At 44.8% G+C, this 21,626-nt stretch overlaps 1 protein-coding gene across 4 annotated transcripts in view; it reads left to right on the plus strand.

Annotated features, from left to right (window-relative positions):
* The first annotated feature begins 3,933 nt into the window (after positions 1 to 3,933).
* The window catches only part of LOC137657926 (LIM domain kinase 1-like), a 431,530-nt gene continuing 413,837 nt past the window's right edge, over positions 3,934 to 21,626 (plus strand). For 2 of the 4 annotated variants that reach the window (XM_068392621.1, XM_068392622.1), the window contains exon 1: positions 3,934 to 4,045. In XM_068392621.1, coding sequence (XP_068248722.1) covers positions 4,019 to 4,045 — 27 coding nt within the window. In that variant the 5' untranslated portion in view covers positions 3,934 to 4,018. The remainder of the gene's footprint in view (positions 4,046 to 21,626) is intronic. The other 2 variants (XM_068392619.1, XM_068392620.1) reach the window with 1 other exon arrangement.

Genomic DNA, 21,626 nt, shown 5'->3' on the forward strand with positions numbered 1-21,626 from the left:
TCCATGAGCCAAAGGGACAGATGTGTTTTCATTGCCTAAATAGTGAACAATGACGAAATGCATTAAATTTGAAATCTTGGGTAAATACACAACTTTTTTGAATTTAGATGAATATTCATTTTTACCAGCCCAAGTCCTTGTATCAAAATATTTTTTTTTTTTTTTGGAAAACAGGATCTTTTTTTAGGTATCAATTTTACACCATGTTGTATCCAGTGATAATCATCACATTTCCAATCTTCACCAATTACTCTTGTATCAAAAACAAAAATCTCACCCTCTTTTGGTTTTATAGCCCGACTTTTAGAGATCTTATCTGAATTCTGAGTGAGTAAACAGCTATTTACAATTTGCAAATATTCCCCAAAACTCAAGGCGTTTTCTGGATCAGTGACTTGATATGCACTGGCGGGAGGGTGTCCTCCACCTATCTGTTTATGATTGTCCAAAGGAAATGATTGGTTACTGGTAGATAAATCAGTAACTTCTATAGAGGAGTCAATTTCTCTATGACTAGCAATGTAGTGCTCAAGCATATCAAGTTCACTTGCAAATATCACTACATCTACTTCAAAACAACACTAATTGATTCAAACCATCAAGAAACACAACACAAGTCCCCCTAACAGGCCACAATACCTAAAATACCTATAATTTACACTGTTCAAACTGGTCTTCCATTTCCTCGGAAAAGGAAGACCAGATTGAGGAATTTCCCAAAAATAGCAATTTTAGCGTGTGGTGGTAATTCCCATAATCAATGAGATTGTTTCCAGATGTGGCTTTTAAGTTTACAATCGACAATAGGATGGTGTATAACTGTAGCTGTGTGGTTTGAGTTCCAATTGGGGACACTGTGTCTGTAATCACCTATAAAGTGTTGTCCATTTAACTACAAAACTGCTCTTGCCTGTCTTCCCGGTCTTCCCGTGTTGGTCTTCCTTTTACCAAGTCCCAAAATAAACACCTAACAAGTAACGCTGTTTCTTATAAATTTTGCTTAAATTAGGATTTTGAATATTGAGAAACGTGTTCCACTTAAAATGTGCTTCTGCCATATTGTTTTAAACACTGGATTGTGTGTTCTTAAAGTTACTGAAGTTATATTTCCTCTATAACGTTCTGTAGTTAATCTTAAAATATCTTACTTCTATTATTTCTTATCCTAAGTAAAAATAAATACCTTCCCAGTATATCCAGTGACAAATGGGCAATATCAGAAGTTCTCAGTCATAGTTTCTCATGCATACACTGTAGTAACAGTTCCAGATTCACTCTAAAGATTATCAATGTTCTATGTAGACTTGAGTGAACCCAATTCCCATTTCGCTGCTACAATGATAATAAATTGGAGTTATTGGGATGATTGGTAGGTGATGTAAAGATAATCATCGGGTGGTGTATTATATCTTGACAGTCATTGGCCTTATATATAGACATAGGGAGCATACTACAATCATACCGAAATATGTGGACCCTTCTACATGTAAACCAATGATCGACCGGAAGGGTCATCGCAGCTTTAGAGACATTCAGCACGGTCTGTGCGCAGTATGCATGTAGATCAAGACAAAAATGAGATAATTAGGAATTAACGATATTCATATTATAAGCTAAACCAGGGTAGGTAATCTATGTAGACTAATTACCTTCTATCTCAACCCGCCTTGAGTAGACCCGAGACATACTCCAATCAGATAATTTTACCTTAGACTATTACTCGATAAATAGAAAACGTAAAGCTGTAAAAACGACAATATTATGGGTAACTAAACTCCATTATATACAAGCAGGATTAAAAATAAAAAAGGGAAAAAAAATCTTCACAGGTCTCGTAACAGAACTACCAAAAAAGAAGGTAATGTGAGATGTATGAATGTCAAAACTCCACTCTGTAAACAGTAGGTAGTAGGTTGGGCAGGGCACCAGCCACCCGCTGAGATACTACCACTAGAGAGTTATGGGGTCCTTTGACTGGCCAGACAGTACTACATTGTACCATTCTTTCTAGTTACGGTTCACTTTCCCTTTGCCTACACGTACACTGAATAGACTGTCCTGTTCTTTACAGATTCTCCTCTGTCCTCATACACCTGGAAACACTGATTACCAAACAATTCTTCTTCACCCAATGGGTTAACTATTGCAGTGTAAGTGTTCAGTGACTACTTTCCTCTTGGTGAGGGTAGAAGAGACTTTAGTTATGGTAAGTAGTTCTTATAGGAGTCGGACACTCCAAAATCAAACCATTGTTACTTGTTTCCTTTCTTCATTGGGCTAGTTTCCCTGTTGGGGCCCTGGACTCATAGCTTCCTGCTTTTCCAACTATAGTTGTAGCTTAGCAAGAAATAATAATAATAATAATAATAATAATAATAATAATAATAATAATAATAATAATAATAATAATAATAATAATAATAATAATAATAATAATAATAATAAATTTGTTGTTTGTCCGGTTTATTACGATTGCTGTTTATGCCGCTCTGTTAGCAGAGCCTTGTCCGGTAACAAATGTGTTTTATGCGTAGTGAAAAAAATAATAAGGTAAATTTCAAACACCTGGCCAGTTTTTCTTACGTATTCACTAGTTTCTCTTGATTCGTACACGATTACGATAATAATGCACTGAATAATAATAAGAAGAAGAATAGGGAAGTGGGGAATATGGGGAAAGGAAGAGTAGGCCCTACCCCTGTCCCTGGATACAATTCAGTTTATAGCTCAAAGGCAGGTACTCGGGATGGGAAAGATTAAGGAAATAGGGAGAAGGAGAAGTACAGGAGAAGAATAAAAGAGAGGGGCAGACCCTCTTGGATAATAACGCAGATGAAGGAAGTGTATCGTCACATATCAAAAAATGTATTTTTACATCATATATCTACGTATAATATATATATATATATATATATATATATATATATATATATATATATATATATATATATATATATATATATATATATATATATATATATATATATATATATATATATATATATATATGGCTGACATACGTTGCTGGCATATTTTGAGTATTGTGTTCTATAAAGGCTCTTAATCTGTTTATCTAAGGGATGAATTTGTTTCTGTATTTGGTTAATTTTTCTTCTTTGTCACTATTTTGTATTCCTTTTCATACAGTTACAATGTGTTCTAAAATAAATAATCAGGAAGATTTTGCTCTGTCTATACATGTCAATAATTATTATTTAATAATGTAAAAATGCAACAGAGTGATCAGACCTTTCAGTCAAACTACTGTGGTTACAAAGTCGTCTTTCGTAGTAAGCAATCTGAGAATTATTGAATATATTGGAAATCGTGGATAAATGATATATAGGATACACTTAGATTTATCATCTAGTATTTATGTGAATTCATAATAGATGTTTAATTTAATTATTCTTTACTTCTATTAAATTATATATTGATTATTACAAAAGACTGCTAAAAGGCGTACGTCTACTGACGATATCCTTTTAATGAAAGGATGTAATATTTGGAAAACGAAAAAATAGAAACTGAAATTTTAGAGTACGTAGACACATAAAATCTAATATGTGCATTTCCATTTTATCATTGTAGTTTGAGGCACTTGTGTAAAAATAATTGTGACAAACCAGAGGAAGTGTTTGTTTACATCCAGGAAACACCAAAGTCTTGACACTTCGTCATATTTAACAATTGTATCTAATTGCTCCCTAATTCCTAAAACATCATATCTCATTACTGGCAGAAAGTATTAGAAGTTCCAATTAAAAATCTTTGATATGTTCTAATGCAATCTAAGGACTTTATATGGCTATATTGATAATAAAATTTTATTTTTCCTTCTCGCAATCAGTTGTAACTGTAGGATACGTAATCTGCACATTTGGTTGAATTATATTCTATATAATATATGGAAGCTTTTTAGGTTATATGTCTCACCACTTCAGGTGGTATTAAAGAAATTCAATAATTTACTAGATAAAGTTAACATTATAGAGAGTGTCATGATCATGATAACACCATGGAAGAAGAAACTGCATCGTCGCATGTTAAGTATTTTGTCATTGTTTCATTATTTATTCATGGCTGACATTAGTTGCTTACTTATTTTAAGTATTATGTTGTGTAAAGACTCTTGACAGTTGGGTATTGGAAGGCATTGTTTGTTTCTTGGTGAAAGATCTTGCAGTACGTTGGAGGCCTCCTTTCCCACTGGCCATGGTAGATCAACATGACATTTGTCGAGTTCCGCCCCCTTAAATATTTACTGGCAATGCCAGTCGTTTATTGAAGAATACCTTCAGAGTTTATGCAGATTACTCTGTTGCCTGTAACAAGCGAGCACAAGTCACATAAACTAAGCTGATCCTAAACTATTCCTACGCGTTGTCATTAGCTATCGTATTAATGTACCATACTTTTGGACTAGTAATTCTATTTAGGTCTGGCCTTGCCTCAGGCTAAATTTAAGATGCAGTAGTTAACTATTTAAAAAAAAGTTAATATCTTGATTCATAATATTAATTTGATTAATGATTCCTATGTTAAATGGTAATCTTTGATTTTTGATATACGAATGTATTGTAATTATATTGAATTGAAAATGTGATTTTCCTTCCATTTTTTGGGCACAAATGATTGTGACTTTCATATGAAAATTGTATTAAGCAAGACCCCCTCTAAAATTTAGGATCATAGTAACAGCTTGGCATTATTAGGTTGGTAAAACAAGAAAAGAATGAAACAACAATGTATTCTAGCCTATCTTAGGGCACTGGGTTCTTACTTGATCTAGGATTCTGTAGTGCTTATAATAACAAATAAACTATCAGATTTTACTTGATTGTAACAATATTTGTAAACCGATTTTTACCAGCATAATTGAATATAACCTATCAAAATACTACTTTGAACTTCATAAACAGTAAATATATGATGTTTTAATTTGTAGCCAAATACTCTATATGATTCATATATTTTTCTTACTAGTTGTCTTATGTTTTATTGATTTCTTACTATGAATATTGGGACAGCACCCATTTATCAATTTTCGTACTCCTTACTATATAAACAGTTTAAGGGATTCTAATGGTAACTGTGGTTTTTGGCAAGGGAGACACCAAAATTGAATAATTTGCAACAATAGTAATGGCCAGAAATACACAATAAACATAAGATAACCTGTTGGAAAAATATGAGGTTCATGTAAGTGGTGTGAAATTAAAGTACAGTATCATAATTATGTGAAATTTATACCATGTCCTTCAGATAGTCTTTACTCGCAATCAAATATTATCTTGTTGCTCCTCTGCTCTGGAAAGTGGTAGGCCTACATGAATGTGCTGCGCACACCAACTACTGTATATAGGTCATTATTTTAGGGATATTGTTTTACTTCTAAATGAGCAACAATAGTTATATACTGAATGGAGAGTGTTTTAAACGTAACCAATGTTTAAAATACTGTGGATGAAATTACAAAAGTCATTTAAATAGAAGTCTCTTGGAGGCTTCTTTTGATGGTAGTCATGCAGAACTAAGAAGAGGGAGATAAAGGGGGGTTTTTTGAACAACATCAGGAATTTATTCATAGATATTTGGAAGCTTTTAATTGGTTTGAATATTTGCTTCATACAAAAAACAGATCAGCTTCCAAAAGTTAATGTGAACAACGCATGCGCACTAAGCCAGTAACCCACAATCTATCTCCCAAATAAAAGCAATAGAGTTTGGCAATGAAACGATGTTGATATTTTAGTTGAGTGATATGCAATTGTTAATCCTTAGTCCTCATTAGTCATACAGAGAAATGTTTCCAAAATATCCATCACTCGTCCATTCATACAGGGAATATCAGTTTCTCTAGAAATTAAATTATCATATATTAACCCCATCACCTATACTCTGAGGCTAAGAGTAACTTGGATACCTAATTTCATAAAAAATTCTGTTTTTTAATATGTAACTTCCCTGGTAGCCACATATATATAGCTTAATCCCGGGTTTCGTTGCACGCACGGCAGAAATTCAAATTTCGCGGCAATCACCGCCAAGGTGAGTAGGTGGTCATACCTGAGTGCCATCTCTCAGTAGGTAATGGAACCATTCCCAACATTCCTCAGAAATTCCCTGCCGTTGATCGAGTCAACACGTCGGAAATTCGTTTTTTTTGTGGGTTTGCTTTGTCTACAAATTTGGTGAAGTACCCATTGTTTATTGTTTATGGCAATCGCTAACTGCCTTTCGACTATCGAAGATATTGGATTTTCCTTTTCACACAAATAAGATAGTTTTTTGTTGGTCCAACTTGGACAGTTTAATTTAACTTGATTTTCAAGATGGCTCCTCTGTTCCTAAAATTTGTATGTAGGGCTAGACCGGCTTCCAAGCTGCTCCTGATTTCCACACAGTATGTAGCAGAGGGCATGTGTGTATTTGTTTTCTTTTCTATGTTCTTCAGATTGAAATGGATAGGATCAAGGAATTTTTTCCCCCTACTTTATTAACTAATGAACAACTCATAAAGATATAATGGAAGGAAAAACATTATGACGTCACAATCATGTGACGTAAATTTTTAGCAGGGCGAGATCTGAATTTCTTGAAGGAAATCAGTCCGCCATCGCTATGACGTCACAATCTGGTGACGTAATCTACGTAGTATGACTTGCAAATATGTGAATTATTTTCTTTTTCTTGCAAGAATTGTTGAAATATTAACTTACTAAGTATAAGTATTTTAATTTTTATAATGTAGGGAAATATATTATTTTTAAGTATATATTTGTCCTATTAGTATAATCCCTTTAGTTAATTTTTTATTTATATAGAGTTTTCATGAGCGTACAGTCAATTTACACTTCGTAGCACTCTTGACGATCGTTATAGTTACACAATACTTTGTATCATTATTTGATATTTCGATTTTGAGAATACTAATATCAATTATATAGCTTATTGTATTTTCTTTCTAGCCCTTGGCGGAAAAGTATAATCTTTCGCAACGGGCAGATCTATTATGGTCTAATGGGAAATAGTTAAAAGTGCTAATGTTCACTGGCTCGTAAGCATAACGCAGTGCAGTGGAGGGTGCGTCCATTCGTGTCCGTCATACTCCTAGCCCGGGACCTCTTCCATGCTCCCCAACCCCTGGGAGAAGGAAAGTCAAAAGGCGAAGGGAGATATCAGACCTTGATCAGCGACCGTACGTCCCCTCGACCGATCATGTTGACGCATCCCAGTACGCTCACCCTCGCCATTGGAAAGGCGAGGTAAAAGTGTTATCCTCACCGTCGGTTGACGCAGCTCCCAGACGAGGCTGGCGTTTTACGTTTTCCCTTTATACTAGACAAGAAGAGAGTTGCGCGTCATGGAACCGAGCGTCGAGATCGCTCCCTCACAGCGATCTGGACGCGTTTCGGAGGGCGGCATAGATCTTTTCGCTCCCTCACAGCATGCTGGACTCACGCGAGCAGGATGCTTCCTCGCAGCATGCTGGACGCATGCGAGCGGGCTACTTCCCCGCGTCAGGATCGCGAACCTCATAGTTCCAAGCGCGCTCTCGCGGCAAGAATGTACGCAAGCTGCAGCGCTCATGGACGCTCCCTCGCAGCAATCTGGACGCATTACGGGAGGCGGCAAGTATTTTGACGATCCCTCACAGCATGCTTGACACATGCAGCATGCTGGATGCACGCGAGCTGAACGCATGCTGTACGCACGCGAGCAGAATGCTCCCCCGCGTCAGGATCGCGAATGCCATAGTCCTGAGCGCTCTCTTGCAGCAAGAACGCACACGAGCTGCAGCGCTCATGGACACTCACTCGCAACGATTTGGACGCGTTACGGGAGGCGGCAAGGACACTCCCTCACAGCATGCTTGACACACAGCATGACTCTTCCTTGCAGTATGCTGAATGCATGCGGGACGCAAGCATGCAAGGCGAGGCGTGTGCTTTCTCCCACTCGTTTTCCTTCGGAGATCGCTAACCCTTTAGAGGATGTGGCTGCCCCACAGAGACTTTTACAGCTCCCTGGGTGGATCGCTGAGTTTCTCAAGGATTGCAAGCAAATGAGGCATTAAAACCTGTGAAGCCAGCTTCCTTATCAGGTATGCCAGGATAGATCTCAGAGGAGGAAATGCAGAAAACTCTTCATGCAGCAGATCTTAAGATTACTTGCAGTCCTGGCGGACATATATCCGGAGGGCTTTTCTGCAGGCTTTACCTCGGAGCCCGCCCTTGCAGTTTTTGAAGGGTAGACCCCAGGAATCTTCCTCTTTCAAGGAAACAGTGTTAGCCAGATCGGTCTAGAGGTCTTTTTCGACTCTGAACGATTGGATTCTCAAGAGAAAGAACAAGGAAGGACAACCTTTCCTTTCCCCTTACGAGATTGGCTTCTAGATCCTGTGTGTGGTACAAGCCTGGGGAGGTTCTCGGTTTGGAAGTTCCTACCTCCTCCTAAGGAGACTTCTCCTTTTCGTTGACGCCTCACGTAGTTCAGCCATGACTAAGGCTAAGGTGATGCGGTCCACGTCGGAGATGGATCACTTGCTGAAGGGCATCTTCAGAACAATCGAGGTCTTCAGCTTGATGGACTGGACTCTAGGAGTCCTTGCAGACGTCACAGATGATAAGAACGAGACGCAGATACACCTTTTAGCCTGTCTAGATAAGCCGTGAGGAACGGGTCGGTCGAACTCACAACCCTTTTTCACAGCAGGTTTTATTGAGAAAGAGCTATGCTGTTTTTCTTTCCTGTCATCAGGATTGACTCTCGCTCAGAGAGCAGAGCTCTTGTATGCTCCCTTGACCAAATTCCTCTTCCCTTCAGAGCTAGTGAAGGACTTATCGGCAGCTATTACGCACAAGCAACGTAAGATCTGCTTACAAAGGACTGCGAGGAAGTGCTTCCGACTAACTTTTTAGCCATTAAGGAGAAGAAAGCTCCTCCCACGCGTCAGCCCTTTCGTGGGAGAGCTTGTCTAGAAAAGGACAGAGAATGGCTGCTGGAGGGCAACCTCGTAACCCCAAACAGCAACCGAAACCCAAAAGTGAACTCAATCTCCAGACACAAGTATTCCACTACTGGCAGCAGCTCTTCAAGAGCAGGTTAACCAGATGCTGTCGAAATCAGCCATAGAAGTAGTAGAGGACACCTCTTCGGAGGGTTTTTACAACAGACTTTTTCTAGTTCCAAAGAACTCGGGAGGATGGAGACCTGTTCTGGACGTCAGTCCCTTGAACAAATTTGTCAGCAAAGTAAATTTGCCATGGAAACTTCTGCGTCAGTCCTAGCAGGCACCAGACAGGTAGGCTGGATGGTGTCATTAGATCTGCAGGACGCATATTTCCACATCCCAATGCATCCAAACCACAGAAAATTTCTAAGATTCGTGTTCCTTAAAACTACTTATCAGTTCAAAGCACTCTGTTTTGGACTGAGCACGTCTCCCTACGTTTTTTACCCGAGTGGTTGCCAACATGGCTCGCTGGCTACATCTAAAGGGAGTACGGATATCTATGTACCTGGACGACTGGCTACTCAGAGCAAGGTCGCAAGAAAAGTGTCTGGAGGCTCTTCAAATTACAATGTCCTTGACGCAACAGTTAGGTGTGATGGTGAACCTGGCCAAATCTCAACTGACACCATCGCAGAACATCTTTTACCTGGTGATGAGAATTCACTCAGTGGTTTTTCGGGCTTTTCCAGCCCCGAAACGCATTCTAGATTGCCTAGTAAAGGTGCGACACTTCCTAGACATACGGTCCTGCTTGGTGAGAGAATGGATGAGTCTCCTGGGTACCCTCTCATATATCAAACAGTTCGTTTTCCCTGGGAAGACTTCATTTACGGCCTCTTCAATTTCATTTTGCAAAATATTTGACGAGAGGTCAAAGTATAGAAAAGTGGATTCTGATTCCTCTGGTGATCAGGAATCACTTGAGTTGGTGGGACGATCCCAACAAACTCCTGGAAGGCCTCAGACTTTATCAGAGGAACCCGACCTAGTGTTGTATTCCGACGCCTCAGACATGAGGTGGGGTGCAACACTGGGGAAGGCCGAGATATCGGGTCTGTGGGAAGAGTCTCAGAGGGAATGGCACATAAACATCAAGGAGCTAGTGGTCATTCACCTAGCACTAATATACTTTTAGTAGGAAGTCCAAGGAAAATTAGTTCAGGTCACCGCAGACAACACCTCAGCGTTGGCCTACATCAAGAAGCAGGGAGGCACTCGTTCAGTCTCACTTTACGAGGCTGAGAGAGATCTACTACTGTGGGCGAAAGCGAGGGACATAACCCTGATAACTCGCTTCATAGAAGAGGAAAAGAACGTCAGGGCGGACCTTCTCAGTAGAGGAAGACTAGTTCTAACTACAGTGTGGACCCTACATCACGAGGTGTGCACCAACCTTTGGATGTTGTGGGGTCAATCCTCGATAGACATCTTCGCTACACAGATGACGAAGAGGTTGCCAGTGAATTGCTCTCCAGTCCCAGACCAGGAAGCAGCTGCAGTGGACGCTTTTCTCTTGGACTGGGGGGACCTAAACGTGTACGCTTTTCCTCCATTCAAGATCCTGGACAGAGTCCTGAAAAAGTTCAGGGAATCGTACAGCGCCCGCATGATCCTGATAGCTCCATTTTGGCCCATGAGACCTTGGGTTGCAGAAGTGATGGAGTGGCTGGTAGATACCCCCAGAACGTTACTAAGTCGGAGCGATCTACTCAAGCAGCCACATAGAGAGGTACCATCAGAATCTCCCCGCTCTCAATCTGACTGCCTTTCGACTATCGAAAAGCTGGCAAGAGCGAAGGGCTTTTCAAGGGAAGCTGCATGAGCTATCGCGAGAGCTAGAAGGTCATCCACTATTAGAGTTTACCAATCTAAGTGGGACGTGTTTAGAGAATGGTGCAGGACCAACAAACTTTCCTCTACCAGTACCTCTATAGCCCAAATGGCAGACTTTCTGTTGCATCGGCGAACAAAAGAAAAGCTGGCTGTACCTACCATCAAGGGTTACCGCAGCATGCTAGCCTCCGTCTTTCATCACAGACACATTGACGTGTCAGGTAACAAGGTAGGATCTCATAAGAACTTTTGAGACCGCTAAGAGAAAGGACAATCTAACCCCCTCTTGGAACCTGGATGTAGTCCTGTCCTTTTTGACCTCAAGTAGATTTGAACCCCTTGACAAGGCTTCTTGGAAAGATCTTACCAAAAAGACTTTATTCCTAGTTGCATTGGCTACAGCCAAAACAGTAGGAGAGTTACAAGCCATCAGCAAGAAGGTGGGCTTTAATGGAGACAATGCAGTTTGCCCCCTTCAGCTAGGCTTTCTCGCCTAAACGAGAATCCTTATCGACCTTGGCCAAGATAATTTACCATCCCAGGGCTATCTCACTTAGTTGGACGGGAGAAGGAGAGAGGCCTTTGTCCAGTGAGAGCTGTGAAATTTTATCTGCACGCATCCAAAAACCTGAGAGGACAAGCAGACAACCTCTGGTGCTCAGTTTAAAAAGCCCTTCCCTTTATCAAAGAATGCTCTGGCTTTTTTTTTTAAGGGAAGCTCACCAGAATTGTGAGGAAAGAAGTTTCCCAATCCTTAAGGTAAACCACATGATGTTAGAGCTGTAGCGACTTCTATGGCTTACAAGCACATAAGTCAATAAAGTCAATTTTGGAAGCTACTTTCTGACGAAGTAAATCAATCTTCGCAGACTGTTATCTTAAAGATGCCCAGACCCAATATGAAGATTGTTGCTCCCTGGGTCGGTAGGTTACCTCCGGCGTCGTAGTCGGAGAGGGGTCTACTGCCTCTTCCCTACAACCTTTTTTATTATATACCCTTGACTTTTTTTTTCTTGTGCTTGTTTTCACAGGTTGTCTGTGAAGGTTTTTGCAGCCTTCCACAGTCTGGGATGCAAGTCAAGTTAGTTTTTATGGTGTGTGTTTTTAGTTTTTGGAGTAGGTGGTCAGAATCATTGTCCATGGCTATGCCAGGATAGCAAGGGTGGAGGTCTAGCTACGTTAAGGTCGAGCACCTTGTGGCAGCCCCACAGAGACTTTTACAGCCCCCTTGGTGGATCGCTGAGTCTCTTAAGGAATGCAGGCAAATGAGGCAGGATAACTATGAAGCCAGCTTCCTTATCAGTTATATATATGTGACTATCAGGGAATTTACATATTTAAATATGGTATTTTCATTTTAAAATAAATTTGTTCCGTAACTGGAATACAAACCACGCTATTTAGTATGGGTACTGTACATCATGCTGGACGCATGCCGCAAGCTGGAAGCTCACGGCAAACTGGACGCATGCAGCAGTCTGGACGTATGCTGGCTGCATGCAGTCAGGTTTTGTCACCACAGCATGTTAGACAAACCGCAATATGGACGCATGCAGCAATCTGGACGCATACTGGACGCATGCAGTCAGGACTTGTCCTCGCAGCAGGATAGACAAGTTGTTGTCTCTCCTTCGCGACTCTCTGGACGCGCAGCTGACGCTCTCTCGCGTCACGCGGGTGACATGGCATGTTGACCGCTCGCTGGACGCATGCGAGCAGGACTTACCCTCGCAGCATGAGGGTCACGATGTTGATGCTTCCTTACAGCATGATAGACTTAGGTTGGAAGCACTGGAACCGGTCTCTCCCTCGAGACTTACAGTACGTAAACGTGATGCCTCTTCACAATTGGATGATATCCTTTGCGATGTTCCTCCAGGATAGGATGAGGTCTTTATGGAAGACGATAACTGACAGGATGACGTGGTTTTGTCTCCTACCCATTCGACTCAGAAGATCGATGTTCCTTTATTAAAGGTTTTAGAGGACAAATCTCAGGATTCGCTGCAGGCAGCTGACCTTAAAAAGCTTCTGTCAGTTTTAACATCTCTGTATCCTTAGGACTTTACACAACCTATGCTTCAGAGCCCGCCCTCTCAGCTTTTGAAGGGCAGACCCCGAAAAACATCCTCCTTCAAAAAGATGGTTCTTGCTAGATCGGTTAAGAGAGCTTTCTCGACTCTCAACCAATGGATATCCAAGAGGAAGGATCTAGGGAAGGCCTCATTTTCCTTTCCTCCAACTAGATTGGCCTCCAGATCTAGTGTGTGGTATTCGATGGGGGAAGTTCTCGGTCTGGGAGTGCCTGCCTCCTCCCAGGGAGACTTCTACAGACTTGTCGACTCTTCACGCAGGTCAGCCATGAGCAAGTCGAAGATTATGTGGTCCAATTCTGAAATGGACCATCTGCTCAAGGGAATTTTTCGGACAATAGAAGTCTTCAGCCTTATGGACTGGACTCTCGGAGCACTCGCAGAGGCCACAGACCCTAAGAACGATGCTCAGATGCATCTGATTGCCGGTCTGGATAAGGTCGTGAGGGATGGCTCCATCGAACTTTCCGCCCTTTTCACGGCAGGAGTTCTTAAAAAGAGGGCTATGCTTTGTTCCCTCTTATCCTCAGGTTTGTCCCTTGTTCAGAGATCTGAACTTTTATTTGCTCCGTTGGGTAAACATCTTTTCCCTCCGGACTTAGTGAAGGATTTGTCAGCAGCTCTGGCACAACAGGCTACACAAGATCTCATTTCTAGAACTGCTAAGAAAGTCCTTCTGGCTAGCTTTCTAGCAAAGAAACAAAAGGAGGCTCCTCCCACTCGTCAGCCCTTAAGTGGGAGAGCCCCTTCAAGGGGAACTCGGAGGATTGCGGCTGGAGGTCAAGCTCGCAGATTCCCAAGACAGCAGGGCAAATCAAGAAAGTGAGAGATGCAATCTCCAGACACTAGTAGGAGCCAGACTTTCCCACTTTTGGCGAGAGTTTAGCCAAAGGGGGGTGGACATCTGGACGATCAATGTCCTCAAGGAGGGATACAAGATCCCCTTCCTGAGAATGCCTCCCATGTTGTCGATACCCTTAGAGTTGAGAACAACCCACTCAGGGATCAAGGCAGCAGCTCTTCAAGAGCAAGTGAACCTTATGCTGTCGAAATCAGCCATAGAAGTGGTAGAGGACACCTCCTCGTAGGGGTTTTACAACAGTCTTTTCCTAGTTCCGAAAAGCTCGGGGGGATGGAGACCTGTGCTGGACGTCAGTCTGTTAAACAAATTCATCTGCAAGGTAAAATTTGCCATGGAGACTTTAGCGTTAGTCCTTGCAGGCACCAGACAGGGAGACTGAATGGTGTTATTGGATCTGCAGGATGCGTATTTCCATATCCCGATCCACCCGAACCACAGAAAGTTTCTAAGGTTCGTGTTCCTCAAGACCACTTATCAGTTCAAAGCACTCTGTTTTGGACTGAGCACGGCTCCCTACGTTTTTACCCGAGTAATGTCCAACGTAGCTCGCTGGCTTCACCTAAAGGGAGTAAGGATTTTTTTGTACCTAGACGACTGGCTACTCAGAGGAGAGTCACAAGTAAAGTGTCTGGAGGCTCTTCAAATGACAATGTCCTTAAAGCAACAGTTAGGTCTGATGATAAACCTGGCCAAATCCCAACTAACACCCTCACAGAATATCATATATCTGGGGATGAGAATTCACTCAGCGGTTTTTCGGGCTTTTCCAGCCCCGAAACGCATTCTGGATTGCCTGGTAAAAGTGCTGCATTTCCTAGACTTACGGTCCTGCTCGGTGAGAGATTGGATGAGTCTCCTGGGCACCCTCTCATCGATCGAACAGTTGGTGTCCCTGGGAAGACTTCATCTACGGCCTCTTCAATTTCATCTGGCAAAGTTTTGGACGAGAGGTCAAAGTCTGGAAAAGTGGATGCCTATTCCTCTGGGGATCAGGAATCACTTGGATTGGTGGGACAATACCAACAAACTCCAGGAAGGTCTCGATCTGTATCGGAAGAACCCTGACCTAGTGTTACACTCCAACGCCTCGGACATGGGGTGGGGGGCAACACTCGGTAAGGCCAAGACATCGGGTCTGTGGATAGAGTCTCAAAGGAAATGGCACATAAATATCAAAGAGCTAGTGGCCATTCACCTAGCCCTCATTCACTTTCAGAAGGAAGTCCGAGGAAGAGTGGTTCAGATCAACGCAGACAACACCACTGCGTTGGCTTACATAAAAAAGCAGAGAGGCATTCATTCGGCCTCACTTTACGAGGCTGCAAGAGATTTACTTCTCTGGGCGAAAGCGAAGGACATAACCCTGATTACTCGCTTCATCGAAGAGGAGAAAAACATTAGGGCGGATATGCTTAGCAAAAGAAGGCAAGTTCTAACTACAGAGTGGACCCTTTATCACGAGGTGTGCACCAGCCTTTGGATGTTGCGGGATCAACCCTCGATAGACCTCTTTGCCACTTAAATGACAAGAAGGTTGCCAGTATTTTGCTCTCCAGTCCCAGACCAGGAAGCAGCCGCAGTGGACGCTTTTCTTCTGAACTGGGAGGGTCTAAACGTGTATGCTTTCCCTCCATTCAAGATCCTAGACAGAGTCCTGAAAAATTCAGAGAATCGCCCAACGTCCGCATGACCCTGATAGCTCCATTTTGGCCCATGAGGCCTTGGGTTGCGGAGATGATGGAGTGGCTGGTAGATACCCCCAGAACATTACCAAATCGGAGCGATCTACTCAAACGGCCTCACTTAGAGAGATACCACCAAAATCTCTTCGCTCTCGATCTGACTGCCTTTCGACTATTGAAAAGCTGGCAAAAGCGAAGGGCTTTTCAAGGGAGGCTGCACGAGGTATCTCCAGACCGAGAAGGACATCCACTATTAGGGTCTACCAATCCAAGTGGGACATATTTAGAGTATGGTGCAGGAATAACAAATTTTCCTCTACCAGTACCTCTATAGCCAATATAGCAGATTTTCTGTTGTATCTACGTACGAAAGAGAAACTGGCTGTGCCTACCATCAAGGGTTACCGCAGCATGCTAGCCTCCGTCTTTCGTCACCGACACATTGATTTGTCAGGTAACAAGGATCTTTCAGATCTCATTAGATCTTTTGAGACGACTAAGAGGAGGGACAATCCAACCACCTCTTGGAACCTGGATGTAGTCCTGTCCTTTTTAACCTTAAGTAGGTTTGAACCCTTGGACAAGGTGTCTTGGAAGGATCTTACCAAGAAGACTCTTTTCCTAGTTGCTTTGGCTACAGCAAAAAGGGTAGGAGAGTTACAAGCCATCAGCAAGAAGGTGGGCTTTAATGGAGACAAGGCTGTTTGCTCCATTCAGCTGGGCTTTCTCATGAAAAACGAGAATCCTTCTCTACCTTGGCCTTTGTCCAGTGAGAGCTCTGAAATTTTATCTGCACATGTCCAAAAACCTGAGAGGACAAACAGACAACCTCTGGTGCTCAGTTAAAAAACCTTCTTTGCCCTTATCAAAGAATGCTCTAGCTTTTTTCATCAAGGATTTGATAAGGGAAGCTCACCAGAATTGTGAGGAAAGGAGTTTCCCAATCCTTAAAGTGAAACCACATGAGGTGAGAGCTGTTGCAACTTCTATGGCTTACAAGCACAATAAGGCAATGAAGTCAATTCTGGAGGCTACTTTCTGGCGAAGTAAATCAATCTTCGCAGACCTTTATCTCAAGGATGTCCAGACCCAATATGAGGATTGCTGTTCCCTGAGTCCATACGTGACCTCCGGCGTCGTAGTTGGAGAAGGGTCTACTGCCTCTTCCCTTTAACCTATATATACCCTTGCCTTTTTTTTGTATTTGTGTTCACAGGTTGTCTGTGAAGGCTTTTGCAGCCTTCCACAGTCTGGGATGCAAGGCAAGTTAGTTTATTTAAATGTGTTTTTAAATTTTGGAGTAAAGGGTCAGATTCAGTATCCATGGCTATGGCAGGTTTGCAAGGGTGGAGGTCTAGCCACACTAAGGTCAAGGACCTTGTGGCAGCCCCACAGACTTTTACAGCCCCCTGAGTTGATCGCTGAGTCTCTAAAGGAATGCAGGCGAAATGAGGCAGGATAACTTTGAAGCCAGCTTCCTTATCAGGTAAGAACCAGATTGTTAGTACTACTAATTGTAGCTATTAATAATTATATGAATTCCCGATGGGATGAGGTTTTCTACCCACCATCAATGGTGTCAATCAGCTATATATATGTAACTACCAGGGAAGTTACATAGTATTTAAAAATGGTTTGTTCCGTAACCGAAATACAAACCACGCTATTTAAATAGGGTATTACTTTCGGCGTAGCTGAAATGACGAGCCATTAGAATTTTAACGAGGGTTTACTACCCCCTCGGTAGTTAGCGAGGGGGTAGGGGAGGGGTAGCTAGCTACCCCTCCCCCCTCACACAACGGTGAACTAGTTCACTTTGCTTTTGGCTCGGGTGATGAACAGACGTGTCTGCTCTCACCCTCGCATATTGACAGCCTTAATCTTTTTTGCCTTTTCTTTCAGTTGTGTGTTTGGAAGTTGGCCTCTCTCTTTATCATGCGGAAGTGCCCCGGGTTACCAGACCGCCCTTGTGGGACATATATGTCGGCGGTCGAGACGGACCCTCACACCTTGAGTGATCTCCTGCGCGCCATCGGAACTCGCCCACCCGTCAGCCCTCGCATGCGCACCATCCCGTGCAGTCACCTTCGCCCGCACAGGTTCCAGCCCCTACCGTGCGCCCTTCCAGAAGCTTCCGAGATCCTGCGCGCCCACGAACAGTCTCCTTCTCATGCTTCCACGCTTGCTGGTCCTTCTGCGCTCCCTCTGTCTTCACCTGACTGGGCACCTGCGCTCCATCGATCTCCTGCGTGCACACGCACACCATCTCCTGCGCGCCATCACTCCCCAGCACGCACACGCGCCTGCTCGCCGTAGATCACCTACGCGCCCACGCGCACCGTCACCTGTGCGCAGTCGCTCACCTGCGCGCCCTGCGCACCATCACTCTCCTGCTCGCCAGCACTCGCCCGCGCGCCCTCGCCTGCGCGCCTACGCCTTCATCTCCATGCGCCCGTGCGCGAACCTGGGATTATTCCCTCGCGCGAGCCCCAGTGCGATTCCCACCGGGTTTCGCAACGCGAACTACCGAGCGAATCTTCAGGATCGAGAGCAGCTAGGTCGTCTTCAGGTCCCCCCCCCTCCCCCGCAAGCGCAGACCAGCGCGCTCGCAGGAGGAGGGGAGATCTTCAGATAGGTCCAGGCACCCATCTTCTTCCCTTTCTTTCCAGGCAGGCCATGTTGTAGTCTCTACTCCAAAGGATCGCCCAATTCCCTTCCCTCCAGAGGGAGTCTCTGACACTGCGTCTGTCAGTAAGCAGCCATGGTTTGAGTCCCTTATCAGAGCTGTCATCCAGGCTGTTAAGCCTGCCTTCTCTGATTTAGGCCTCAAACCAAGGGCAGTTCCGACCCCACTGAAGAGGAAGAGAGGAGTAGAGGTCGTGGGGACTTCTCCTCGGGTCAAGCTGGCTTCTAAGAATTCCGTCAGGAAGGCTCCTTCCCCCCCTCAGACGTTTTCTCCATCCCCTGTGGACAAGGATTTTCCGTCCTCGGGAATCTTCCGAGGTGAGACCTTCTCCCACCGCACCAATGGGAGCAACCCCACCTCGAGCAGGAGAATCGTCCCGTGTTGTGGCGGAGGAGAGCCCTCAGACTTCGTTGCTGGAGTCCTGTATCCCTCCTAGGAGGGAACCGAAGGACTCGAAGACCATCCCGAAATCTTCTTCCAGGATTCGACCAGAGCCAACGAGACCCGCGGAGAACGTCCACGTGTCCCCCCCAAGAAGAGCCTTTGGGGACGGGAGACTTCGCTGCTAGTTCTCCAGGGGAAGAGCAGCAAGAGTCAGAGCATGCCTTCTGGCAGGTCTTGACTCTGATGAGGCATCTCAACAAGTTTCCGGACCCTGAGATTCCTCCTCGTGAGGGCAAGGACACGGTCCTGGACCGAGTCTTTGGCACTCAGAAACCCACTAAGGCCAGTGTGGATCTGCCCTGGTCCCAAGGGGTGAAGAGCGCCAGGGATAAGGTTGAGGGCCAGCTCTCCGAGCTCGCCTCCTCCAGCCGTTCCACTGCTGGCAACAAGCTCCTCCCGCCTCCTCGTGTCCACCAGAGGAGGTATTTTGAGATCATGGAGGAGCCTTGTTTAGCTTTTCCGTTGCACCACTCTGTGGAAGAGCTTACCAAGGGAGTTCCTCTTGATAGACTCTTTAGCCGGCAAGTGACTTTCTCGGCGACAGAGATCCTAAACCAGGAGAAGGTCGCCAAGTGTGCCATGCAAGCTACTTCTTGGCTGGATGTCTGGTTGGGGTCTCTGGGCATCCTTTTGTGATTCGAGGATCTGTCCAAGGAAAGCACTAGGAAGGGCCTGGAGACCTTCCTCCTCTCGGGCACCCGTACCATTGAGTTTCTGGCCCACCAAGTCTCGAACTTGTGGGCCAATTTGAACTTGAAACGACGTGATGCGGTGGAAGAGAGGTTCCATTGGAAGGTCTCAACCGTCGAAGTCAGCAAGCTCAGACACACTTCCCTTATGGGAAAGAGCCTGTTTGAGCCCAAGGATGTGGAACAGGCAGCTGAGAGGTGGAGGAAATCCTATCAGGATTCTCTCCTCCAAAGGGCTCTCACATAGAAGCCCTACAAACCTCCAGCACCTCAACAACAACCTCGCCAGTCCAAGACGACGAAACCGGCAGCGGCAGCGAAGACAACGGTGTCCAAACAGCAGCCCTTTCCTGTCAAAGACAAGAGAGGCAAAAAGTCCTCCAGGGGAGGCAAGAATCCTAGTGGGAGCGGCCGAGGCCGCAAACGTTAGGATTGGCAATCCCCTGCATGTCCACCAGTGGGGGGATGCCTGCAAAGTTGCGCAATCAGGTGGCAGCAACTCGGGGCCGATTCCTGGACGGTTTCTGTAATCAGTCAAGGATATCACGTCCTGTTCATAACATCTCTACCTCCCCTGACAGCGAATCCAGTGTCGTTGAGCTCCTATGCCATGGGATCGGCAAAGGGGCTAGCCCTACGGGCAGAAGTCGAGACCATGCTAAAGAAGGATGCTCTCCAAGAGGTCGTCGACGGGTCCCCAGGCTTCTTCAGTCGACTCTTTCTTGTAAAGAAGGCGTCTGGAGGCTGGAGACCAGTCATCGACCTCTCAGCTCTGAACAGGTTTGTCAAACAAACTCCGTTCAGCATGGAGACAGTAGACACGGTCAGACTTGCAGTGAGACCACAAGACTTCATGTGTACACTGGATCTGAAGGACGCGTACTTCCAGATCCTAATCCATCCGTCTTCAAGGAAGTACTTAAGATTCAGCCTAGACAACAAGATCTACCAGTGCATGGTGCTGTGTTTCGGTCTCTCCACAGCACCTCAGGTTTTCACCAGAGTGTTCACCCTGATCTTTTCGTGGGCACACAGGATCGGCATTTGTCTACTCCCTTATCTGGACGACTGGCTGATCCTGGCAGACTCGGAGTCGACCCTTCTTCGACACTGGGACAAGCTTCTGGGACTTTGCCAAGATCTAGGGATCATGGTAAATCTCGAGAAGTCTTCTCTGCTTCCATCTCAACGACTGGTATATCTAGGCATGATCTTGGACACCAATCTCCACAAAGCCTTTCCATCAGACGACAGGATAGCAAGGCTGAGGAGGGTCGCAGATCCTTTCCTCAGACGAGAAGAACTCCCAGCCCAACCGTGGTTACGTCGCCTTGGTCACCTTTCCTCTCTGGCCCGTCTAGTTCCAAATGGGCGCCTCAGGATGAGATCCCTGCAATGGTGGCTCAAGTCCCGGTGGAATCAAGGTCACGATTCCTCGGACATTTTGGTCCCTATGGGTCCTGCGGAATGGACGGACCTTCAGTGGTGGGTGACAGACGAAAACCTCCGAAAGGGAGTGGCTCTTCTCGTCCTCCCCCCGGATTTGATGCTGTTCTCGGACGCGTCAAAAGAAGGGTGGGGGGCCCACGTTCTGAACCACAGGACCTCAGGCCTATGGTCAGAATCAGAAAAGTGCCTCCACATAAACCTGCTAAAGATGAAGGCCGTCTATCTGGCACTTTAACAGTTCCGACAGTACCTGGCGGGTCACTCCGTGGTGGTGATGAGCGACAACACCACGGTAGTGGCTTACATCAACAAGCAGGGAGGTACCTTTTCAGAGCAGCTATCCCATCTTGCAGTAGAGATACTGAGATGGACCGAAGTCCACTCTATTCCACTATCGGCTCGCTTCATTCCGTACAAAAGGAATGTGCTCACCGACAGTCTGAGCAGAGCTTCCCAGATAGTGAGTACCGAGTGGTCTTTGGATCGTCTAGTAGCCAACAAAGTCCTGACTTTGTGGGGTTCCCCGACGGTGGATCTGTTCGCGACAGCCTTGTATTTCAAGCTTCCGCTGTACTGCTCCCCAGTCCCGGACCCCAAGGCACTCTGGCAAGATGCCTTCCAACAACGGTGGGACAACATCGACGTTTACGCCTTTCCCCCGTTCTGTCTGATGAGAAGGGTGCTCAACAAGACCAGAATATCGGTCAACCTGTCAATGACCTTAATATCTCCGCTATGGCATCACGCAGAGTGGTTCCCGGACCTTCTGCAGCTCCTGACGGAACTCCCGAGAGAACTCCCTCCTCGACAGGAGCTACTCAAGCAACCACACACCAACATCTTTCACAAAGCCGTAGCATCGCTGCGGC

The sequence above is a fragment of the Palaemon carinicauda genome, chromosome 18 (genome assembly GCF_036898095.1).
Source record: "Palaemon carinicauda isolate YSFRI2023 chromosome 18, ASM3689809v2, whole genome shotgun sequence".
Classification (NCBI taxonomy): domain Eukaryota; kingdom Metazoa; phylum Arthropoda; class Malacostraca; order Decapoda; family Palaemonidae; genus Palaemon; species Palaemon carinicauda.